The sequence below is a fragment of the Lithobates pipiens genome, unplaced genomic scaffold, assembly GCF_037356315.1.
Source record: "Lithobates pipiens isolate NorthernLeopardFrog02 unplaced genomic scaffold, aLitPip1_a1.2 Scaffold_8, whole genome shotgun sequence".
NCBI classification, from domain to species: domain Eukaryota; kingdom Metazoa; phylum Chordata; class Amphibia; order Anura; family Ranidae; genus Lithobates; species Lithobates pipiens.
This window is the reverse complement of record NW_027507903.1, coordinates 288,426,234-288,436,987: the sequence shown is the minus strand read 5'-3', so window position 1 is coordinate 288,436,987 and position 10,754 is coordinate 288,426,234. Positions and strand designations below refer to the sequence as shown.

General features: G+C 44.6%; 1 protein-coding gene across 2 annotated transcripts in view; it reads left to right on the top strand.

The window, feature by feature from the left end:
• Positions 1 to 2,384: 2,384 nt before the first annotated feature.
• KIF20A (kinesin family member 20A) overlaps positions 2,385 to 10,754 on the top strand; it is a 42,136-nt gene continuing 33,766 nt past the window's right edge. For both annotated transcript variants that reach the window (XM_077472357.1, XM_077472356.1), the window contains exons 1-2: positions 2,385 to 2,518; positions 7,502 to 7,689. In XM_077472357.1, the coding sequence (XP_077328483.1) occupies positions 7,531 to 7,689 (159 nt within the window). In that variant the 5' untranslated portion in view covers positions 2,385 to 2,518; positions 7,502 to 7,530. The remainder of the gene's footprint in view (positions 2,519 to 7,501; positions 7,690 to 10,754) is intronic.

Here is a 10,754-nt window from a genome sequence, read left to right as displayed (position 1 = left end):
TCCAATAATACCTCTTCTCCTGTCGCAAGGGTGTCATACCCATCCAGATCCCCGCAGGCTGGACCTTCACATCTGGCAGCTGAAAGGAAAAGGTTCCAATCCCTAGGGTGCTCCGACAAAGCGATTGCAACCCTGCTCAAAGCAAGAAAACCATCCACAAACGACATATACGATAAAGTGTGCAACAAGTTCAGGGCCTTCATGCTTGACAGAAGCTGTGATCCAGCTTCCCCATCATCCTCTCAAATTCTCAAGTTTTTGCAGACAGGTCTGGACCTAGGCCTTGCATTAGGTACACTAAAGGTGCAGGTATCGGCGATCTCAGCAGCAACCAGTAGAAGATGGGCCGAGGATCCATTGTTAATCCAGTTCTTCAAAGCTGTCAGAAAGATCCGACCGCCAACCAATCTTTTCCCACTTGGGACCTTGCTGTCATCCTGGAGTCCTTGGCCAATCCACCCTTTGCCCCTTCGGAGTTGGCATCGCTCTGGAATCTAACCTTGAAGTTAGCCTTCCTGATAGCTATAACCTCTGGCAGACGGGTTTCGGAGCTCCAAGCTTTAGGAGTAGATCATGATCACATTATATTCTATCCAGACAGAGTAGAACTCAGAACAGTGCGAGGATTCATTCCAAAGGTCGCATCATCCTTGAACATGTCGGAACCTTGGGCACTCCCAACATTTTCGGAACAGGACTCCGGTTCTCTTCATGAGCTAGACATTGCCTCCACTTTGAGATGCTATCTGCAGGCCACAGCATCATTCCGGGCTTCCATCAGGCTGTTTATAATTCCCTGGGGTAAAAACAAAGGCAAGGAGGCATCAGCAAGAACGATTGCCTCATGGATCATTAAACTCATCCACAAGGTATACAGGACAAAGGGACTGGAACCCCTTTCGGCGGTCAGGGCGCACTCCACCCGAGCGGTTTCCGCTTCTTGTGCAGCAAGAGCGAATGTGTCAATTGAAACTATCTGTCGGGCAGCGACTTGGTCGTCCCAACATACGTTTCTGAAACATTACAGGGCAGACCTAGGAGCTCTCTCTTCGGTGGAGTTTGGCAGACAAGCAGTTACTTCAGCCTTCGCTTCTTCTAAATAATAATTTCTTTAAAATAAACTTCTAAGCATCCCACCTGTCTCAGCTAGTTATTTGTCACAGGTATGCTGCCATGGAGGCACCAGGAAAACAGAAAATTGTACCATACTTACCGTAATTTTCTTTTCCTGGTGCCTATCCATGGCAGCATACATTCCCACCCTCGGTATTCTATATTACAGAGAATGAGGGGGCCGTACTAACCGTTTCTTTTATAATATTCACTAGTCCTGAGGGAGGAGCCAAGGCGGAGCTTGTCACAGGTATGCTGCCATGGATAGGCACCAGGAAAAGAAAATTACGGTAAGTATGGTACAATTTTCTGTTTTTTGATAGTTAAATAGTGCATTTTATATACAACTATATAGACCAGAACAAAATGAGGGACTAATGAGAAGCTGTGAGGGACTTTGTTCCAAATCAGAGACAGTCCCTCAAAATCAGGGACAGCTGGGACCTATGTAAGTGTGAAATGCCAGACTTCGGTGGGTGTAAAAAGATGTCCGTTTGTCGCCTTCTCACTGTATCGTTACTGTGGAGGAGTGCGGGGTGTAGCAAGATGGCCATGACTAGGGATGGGCTCAGGCGTGTTTGCATGGTCCATGTGCAGAGCCCGCCAGGAAGTCGGCACAGCGCTGCGCTAATCACAGGCAGTGAGACATTGCCTGATCTCTGCAGCCGCGCATCGGGGAAATGTCTCACTGCCTGTGATTACTGCAGCGCTGTGCCGACTTCCTGGTGGGCTCTGCACATGCACCATGCGAACACGCCTGAGCTCATCCCTAGCCGTGACACAACGTCACTTCTGTTACAAACTTTGACGGGTCATCTAATCTGACGGAACACCTGCCGGTATCAGAGTCTGCAAGACTGTGGAATTTTTTTTTGTAGCATTGCACGGTGCAATGCTTTACAGGTCCCTAACAAAAAAATAATAATGCATATTTTTTTAACCTGAAAAAAATAGCATTTTATTTTTTTTTGGAAAACATAACTTATCCAGAATTTATCCAATGCCTTGTTTGAGACGGCTCTGCTCTTCTATGCACATTTTGAACTCATCTCATCCTAATCTAGTTATAGACAAATATTCTGTGTTATTGCTAAATAGCCAATACCTGATTCATAGATTTTACTATCACGTTGTGATTACTGACATCTGCCAACCAATCAGATCTCCGTACAGCCGCTGAACATTTGACTTACTCCTATACAGCAAGACGCCGACGTCAAGTGACTGCCTCTTCCGCAATCCGCTGCTATTGGCCAGTTCAGAGTCGCTAGTTCTCCGATTGGCTGGCGTGCGAAAAGTTCGCTGTGAATGGCTGGAGAGCTTTGTGCCTGGTTTGAATGCAACAGTTACTAACAGGCGGGCAGTGAGGAGAGTGGAGGTAGCGGCGTACCGGTGCGGGAAGTCGGTGAGTGACTAGTCTGAGCGAATGCCGCTATTTCATATGGAATGTTGTATAGTATAGTCCTCTACATAGTGTGTATTGTTATGCCATGGAAGGCTTTCTGCACGCCTCTGTGTTTAGTCCAGTCACACAACCACCGCGTGTATGACTGTATTCCCGAGGAGTGCTGGCTTGTGTATCATTGTAGTAGTCTGCAAGGGGTTATACTACACCATATTGGTGTACAGCCTGGGGTATGCCTCTCCTATAACTACCTACCATGTGTGTTTATCTGCCCCCCAGCCTGCTATATAAAATCCCACCAAGCTGCACGCTGTATCTTCCCATTGGTTGAATATCTCCCCTTCCTGTTGGGTCTCTTCACATCACATGTACTGATCCAGGCTGTTTTATTAAAGACACAAATGGAATATATTGCAGCTTAGCGATCCTCTGATATGAAGACTGCTTTTGTTTACTTTAAGGATCCCCTTTATTTTCACCGTGTGATCCTGTGATTCACACACTTCTGTCCCTTCACGTCTACACGTTTTATGCCATAGCTGCCAAACATATCGCCCCATTGGGAGGATTTCCCTTCACTTCCTGTCCCAAAACCGAAACAGGAAGCCACACTGTTAAAGGGGTTTTTCCTTCATCTTAAAGGGGTTGTAAAGGTTTGTGTTTTTTTTCACCTTAAGGGGGTGGTAAAGGTAAATGGTTTTTTTTTTTTCTTAAGGTGAAAAAACATCTGACAGTGCCGCCACTTTTTTCCCATACACAAATAGTACTATCTTTTGTTGGTATTTAATCACTGCTGGACTTTTATTTCTTGCTAAAAAAAATCTAAGGACTGAAAATTTTGAAAAAACTAAAAAAAAACTAAAAAAAATTTTTTTTTATAGTTTGTTATAAAATTTTATATAAATTTTTTTTTTTTTTTAAACGGGTAATTTTTCTCCATTGATGTGCTCCGATGAGGCTGCACTGATGGCTGGTACTTGTGGGCATTGATGCATTGATAGGTGGCACTAGTGGGCACAGATGAGGCAACAGTGGCTCTAGCTGTCCCTCTGACAGAAGCCGGTGATCAGCTTTTTTTTTTTTTTCTCTCCTCCACGCTGTCAGCGTGTGGGGGAGGGTGGGCCGATTTACCGATCTACTGTTTTCATTACGTGGTAAGGAGCCAGGATCTGCCCCTTACTCTGGTCTGTGGTCAGCCAAGTCTCATTGACTCAGTGATCAGAGCGTGCTGTGGCGGGCGCACAGTTAGCTCATGCACGGTAGGACATACGTGGACGCCCTACCGGCAATTAAGGCCCATGCTCTAGCCATATTGCGCTGTAGCGTGGACGGGAGGTGTTTACAGTATTTGTAGCTGCTGACTTTTAAAAAAAAAATTTTTTTTTTTTTTTTTAATACTGGCTGGAACTCTGCTTTAATTTGGTTGGTAGCAGGCTGGCTGGGAATTTTTTCGGGTTTGTTTTACATGCCTTGCACTTCCACGTGCTCCTTGCCACGAAGGCCAGTTATAGGTGAGAGCAGTGGCCATTTGGTTGTACTGTTGGAATACTGGTGAGGAAACGCACTGGACAACTTTTCCTCCCACTGTGCTATGTGCTGAGTGTCCAGTGCACCCATGTGCCTTGAGGAGGGATGGGCTCCTTCCCAGGCTCGCCTATCCATTATAATACATATGCTTCCACTGTGGAGGCTCTCAAAAATGTATTAGTGAGTTAGGACTGCGTATAACATTGGGATGCCTTGTCGTGGCTTATGCATGTATTTGCAAATGTGTGCAAATGAAACCCCTGTTTTTAACGCAGACTGTCAAAACAGGTTATTTCGGTTGGTAGCAGGCTTTTGGTTTTGTTTTAAATGTGTTAGCATTCCATGTGCTCCTTGCTGCAAAGGCCAGTTAAAGGTAGGATAGTGGCCATTTGTTTGTAGTGATGGGAAACCCCTTGAAAAGTGAGAGAATCCCTGGTTGTTACCATGGTCACCAGAACTAATGTTCCCATGGGAAGCTTTCTGGTAAAAACTAAAATGGTAAACTGGACAAATAGAGGAAACCTGCATGGATTATGTCTACGCATATATTCCAAAAGTTAAGAACGTAAATTGCTTTTATCATGTTTTTATTATAAAAACTATTTTGTTTTTAACTTTTTGGAATATACATTGTGTAGTCTGACGATACCAACAGAATCCATGTGCGTTTTACCAGCGTTTTTTTTTTTTTTTTTTCTTCTTCTCTAGATGCAGGTACCACTTATTTGGTTGCGCTCATTTACGTACAGGACAAATAAAGAATGAGTCTCCCTAATAGGGGTACAAACATCAATAAAAACTGACGAGGTATAATGCCCCTCCATTCTTTACCAAAAAAAACAAAAAAACAAGTTTGGTCGTTAGGTATACTTTAGTGTTGAAATAAAGTAAAAAGGTATTGCATGTGCATATTAAAATCTTGTATAGTCAGCAGATTCCCAACTCAGGATCCCTCAGGCTGAAAAGCGTCCTTGCAAAGCTAGATCTGCTGAAACGTAGATTTGTGTACTAGAGACCTTGTTGCATGGACCCCTTTGTCTTTACTTTTCCTTGATAGTGGTTCTAAAGGCAGGACCTTTTTGTACTGTGCATTCCCTGCATTAAGGGATAAAATGGCCCAGTATTTGTATTGACCCCCTCACCCCCACCTTCCTCTCTGATCTGTAGTTTGGCTGAACACAGTGCAGGGGACGCAGGTATTTGGTATGCAAATACCTCTTTGCTCCATGAAATGTGCTGTATTTTGTTTATCTGTAAGGCCTCATTCACACAGAAACGCCCCAAATATGCTGGATTTTTTTCTGACAGAATTTAGCAGAAAAAAATATTTTCTATGTGAGTATTATTATTATTATACACAATTTATATAGCGCCAACAGTTTACGCAGCGCTTTACAATATATAAGGGTGACAACACAATTACAGTACAGTTCAATACAAAAGGTAGAGGAGGGCCCTGCTCGTAGAGCTTACATTCTAAAGGGAGGGGGTGATGGTATAAAAGGTAATGGCTGCAGAGAATGATTTCATGGGGGTGGCTCTGGGACAGTTGTTAGGTGGGATCTCCTAAAGGTGGACAGGGTAGGGGCTAATTGGATCTACTGGAGCAGGGAGTTCCAGAGGATGGGAGAGGCTCTGGAGAAGTCCTGAAGGCGAGCATGGGAGGAGGTAACAAGGGAGTTGGAGAGGTCCTGGGAGTAGCAGAGGGGGCGATTTTTGGCAATATCTGCAGATGAAGTTGGTGATGTAGATGGGGGCGATGTTGTGAATGGCCTTGTATGTTATGGTTAGCATTTTGAATTTTACACGGTGGGGTAGGGGAAGCCAGTGAAGGGATTGGCAGAGAGGAGCAGCAGTCATGGATCGGTTAGTGAGGTGTATTAGTCTAGCATCAGAATTCATAATAGATTGGGGGGGGGGGGGTATAGCTCTCTGCACTCATTCTATTTGTACTGTTTCATTTTATCGAAAATTCCAAATTTTGTGCTTGCATCAGAACATGACTAGAGGGGAAATCTTTCAGTAGTGACACACCAGGATTCCCACACTTTGGAGGGATTTTCACACTTCCTGTTTTTACTACGGGAAAGGAAGTAAACAAGAATCTCTCCCGTGAGATAGAGATAGGGGGTGCACTGACAGGGGTAATACCCACCCTTTACTGTTTACTCTATTAAAAAAGGGGTAAAACATTTTCTCTTAGCTTCATTGATGGACATGGCTCTTCTATACATGACCATATAGTTATACCGCCACCTACAGGAGTAGGACACTATGGAAACAAAAAACACTCCCTCTCTGTTATAGGCAAGCCAGTGTTTATTTTATTTTCCACCCCTCATGATGCATTGCTTTGGGACAACCCAATGGTCAAGAATAGAGGAGTGTCTTGAGTTTTTCTTTTTTTTTTTTTTTTTTATATATACTGCTTTGTGACTAACTGGTTTGCCTATAGCAGGGAGCATGTTTATACCAGCTCGGACTGACCATAGGCAGCGGTGCTATCTTTCGGCCTAGTGTCCCACTCCTGTAGGTGGTGGTGTAACCCTATGGTCAAAAATTGAAGAGCTTTGTCTGTCAATGAAATCAAAGGGAGTAATTTTCTGGTGAGTAACAAAAATCCTGTTGTTTTTTGCCTTAAGTTACTTTAAAGTGGATGTTCACCCAAAATCTAACTAACGCTATACCTACCAGCAGCCACATTCAAAAACAAATCTGTCTAGCCCTGTAAAAGAAGAGCTCGCTAAAAATACCTTTTCTGGAGCCGAACCGGTCCGGTCTCCAGTGATGAAAGCTGTGTGCAGGAGGGAACAGACAGCAGTTCGGAAATGGCTGGGAAGTGACGTTGCCCATAGACTTATTATGGGGCTTCCGTTGTCGTCTGCCTCTTCTGCACACTCCCACACACTGAAGCCGCCACTGACAGCTCAGCCTGGGGCCAGACTGGCTGCAGAAGAAGTAAGTACATTGGTTTCTTTTTTACAGGGCTAGGTAGATCTTAAAATGTGGCTGCTAGTAGGTTTAGAATTAGTTAGGTGTAGACTGAACTTCTACTTAATGTATGGCACGAACAAACTACCAAACGATAAGTTCTGTTTCATTAATGCACTCCTTGGGTCAATTAAATTTTAGTTTTCTATCTGTATCTTCCTTTACGAACTGAGACTTTTGTGTTACTATGGCTTTCATGGTCTGTTGCATTTGTAGCGTGCTGTACATTTTACTTTCTTGCTGCAGAAGGGCTTATGATACCGGATTATTCCTCTTCCCCCCCCCCCCCCCTTCTTTCTCTGCAAAATTTGAGATGAATCCCCCAAAAAACTAAGCGTTCAGGCACCACTTTGAGGTACTGCAACACAGAGTTCCAAAGCAGGCCATCTTTTGGCTTTTGGACACAGTACAATTTTCTTGTTCTGAAATATATATTCACATTAACCTGCACTGTATTTCCAAAAGGGGAAAAAAGAACGTTAACAACCCTCAACATGGCAACCGATGTAATTTCTCCTGGCCTTGGGGTGCTGTCCGATGATGAGGAGTCTCCGGTTTTTGAATCTACAGCTGCTGACTGTGCAGAAGGGATCCGCAAAGAACTTCTAGGTGAATTCTCTGTTATTTCACCAGGGCTAGGACACCCTTCTCAGGTAAGTGACTGTTTGTCTCACACCTACAAATAATGTCTTATCCTGTCTTGGTTGATTGATTTATGTGTGTGTTTTAATTTTTTTGCATGATTTTGCAAATTGTTGCCTGCATGATGTGATCATATAGATGTAAGAGCAGATTACTTTTGCAATATAAGCTGACCATTGTACCTAGTAATCTGAACTTTGGGGAAGATCTTGTATAGCGAGGATATGCAATTTGTAGACCTCCAGCTGTTGCAAAACTACAAGTCCCATCATGCCTCTGCCTCTGGGTGTCATGCTTTTGGCTGTCAGTCTTGCTATGCCTCATGGGACTTGTAGTTCTGCAACAGCTGGAGGAGGTCCGCTAATTGCATATCTCTTGTATAGCATGTGTCTACTGGAAAGGATCATGATTCCATTTTTTTTTTTTTTTTTTTTAAATTTCTGTTACAGCAAACTGTCCTATATCTGCTATTCCATATTTATCTGCCACAGTTCTCACTGTTGAGTAATGAAATCTTGGTTCTTAAGACTTGATATTTTCTTCATGTCCATTAACAACTTAAGCCCTGGACCATTTGACCGCCTAAAGCAGGGCTTGACAAATTTGCTTGGAATCTAGGAGCCAGCTAAAAAAGTTAGGAGCCAGGTCGGTAACGGCAATCCAGACCTGTCCCTGGCCTGACATGGAGACGAGTGAGGGGAGGATAGCGCAGCCCCCCCACCTGTCTCCATGTCATTGCCCATAGCTCTTAGAGGGACTTTTTTTTTCTTTTTTTTTTTTTTTTTTTTTTTTTTTATTGCATTTTAGTGTAAATTTGAGATCTGAGGTCTCTCTGACCCCAGATCTCATATATTTAAGAGGACCTGTCCTGTTTTTTTCAATTACAAGGGATTTTTACATTCCTTGTAATAGGAATAAAAGTGACAATTTTTTTTTTTTTTTAAAAGCACCGTGAAAAAATAAAAAGTTAAAATAAGAAAAAAAAAATGTTTTAAATGCGCCCTGTCCTGCCAAGCTTGCGTGCAGAAGCGAACGCATACGTGAGTAGCGTCCGCATAGGAAAGCGGTGTTCAAACCACACTTGAGGTATCGCTGCGTTCGGTAGAGCGAGAGCAATAATTCTAGCCCTAGACCTCCTCTGTAACCCACAACGTGCAACCTGTAGAATTTTTTAAACGTCGCCTATGGAGATTTTAAAGGCTAAAAGTTTGTCGCCATTCCATGAGCGGACGCAATTTTGAAGCGTGACATGTTGGGTATCAATTTATTCGGTGTAACATTATTTTTCACAATATAAAAAAATTGGGCCAACTTTACTGTTATATTTAATTAAAAAAATAAGACTTTTTCCCCGAAAATGCGCTTGTAAGTCCGCTGCACAAATACGGTGTGACAGACAGTATTGCAACGACCACCATTTTATTCTCTAGGTTGTTAGAACTCCTAAACACACACACACCAGGCGCCAGATCACAAATTCTAGTCGCCAATGCGATCTGGCGCCCGGGGTTTGTCGAGCCCTGGCCTAAAGACCAGAGGACTTTTTACAATTTGGCATTTCGCTACTTTAACTGGTAATCGTGCAGCCATAATGTTGTACCCAATTGACATTTGCGTCCCTTTTTCCCCACAAATAGAGCTTTCTGGTATTTGATTCCCCCTGCAATTTTTATTTTTTGCTATGTAAACTGAAAAGGGGCGAAAATTTAGAGAGGGGGGAAAAAAATTCAACTTTTTGTTATAAGAAAAATCCAATAAACTCAATTTTAGACATACATTAAGGCAGTGCTCGACAAAACCCGGTCGCCAGGTCGCATTGGCGACTAGAATCAGCGACCTTGCGCCTGGGGCAGCATAGCTGGGGGTATCCCGTCTCCGTGGACCCCCCCCCCCGCGCCGCAGGCGGCCGGTAATTGAGCCCCCGGATTTGAGGCCTTCTGTGATCCTATGGTTCCTTCTGGAATCTGGCGCCCTCTTGTGGTGGCCGTTGGAATTACAACCAACAATGCTAATGGGCCAGTCTTTCTCCATCCCTTTACTTAGAACCCCTAAACAAAAAAAAAAATATATATATTATATTATATTATATAATATATATATATATTTTTTTTTATTATTATTTATTCTAACACCCTAGAGCAGGCATCACTAAATGGCGGACCGCGGGCCGAATCCGGACCGAGTAGCAGCCATATCCGGCCCGCAGACTCGCAAATAGTTGCCTCTGTGTTTTTTATCCACTGCCGGATTGCCAGCCCGCCGCTGCCGCTAAAATCCTTGGTGAGGCTTGGCATCATTGCATCACTCCCCTTCCTTATTCACACAAGCCTGGAAGCGCTGCAGGTCCGGACAAAGGGCGGGACTTATCAAGTTACGAAGTGGGTGATTGGTTGCTAGGCAGTGGGGCGGTCCAGCAACCAATCACACCCTTTTAACTTGAAAAGTCCCGCCCTTTGTCCGGACCTGCCATGCGTGCTTCCCGGCTTGTGTGAATAAGGTAGGGCAGTGTGGGGAGGGGGAGGAAGGGGGAATGCTGCGGGAATGCTGCGATGATGAAAGGGACAGTCTGACGCTGTAATGTTGAGGGAGGACTGTGATGGAGTGGGATCTGTAATGGGGGGTCTGTATTACGGGGGTCTGTGATGGAGTGGGGTCTGCATTGGGGGGGGGATCTGTGATGGAATGGGGTCTGTATTAGAGGGGTCTGTGATGGAGTGAGGTCTGTGATGCAGGGGGATCTGTGATGGAATGGGGTCTGTAACGGGGGGCCTGTGATGGAGTGGGGCCGTTAATGGGGGATCTGTGATGGAGGGGGATCTGTATCGGGGGGGGGTCTGTGATGGAGGGGGGATCTGTATCGGGGGGGATATTTGTGATGGAATGGGGTCTGTAACGGGGGGGCCTGTGATGGAGTGGGGCCGTTAATGGGGGATCTGTGATGGAGGGGGATCTGTATCGGGGGGGGGGGGGGTCTGTGATGGAGGGGGGATCTGTATCGGGGGGGATATTTGTGATGGAGTGGGGTCTGTATTAGGGGGGGATCTGTTATGGAGTGGGGTCTGTGATGGGGGGGATA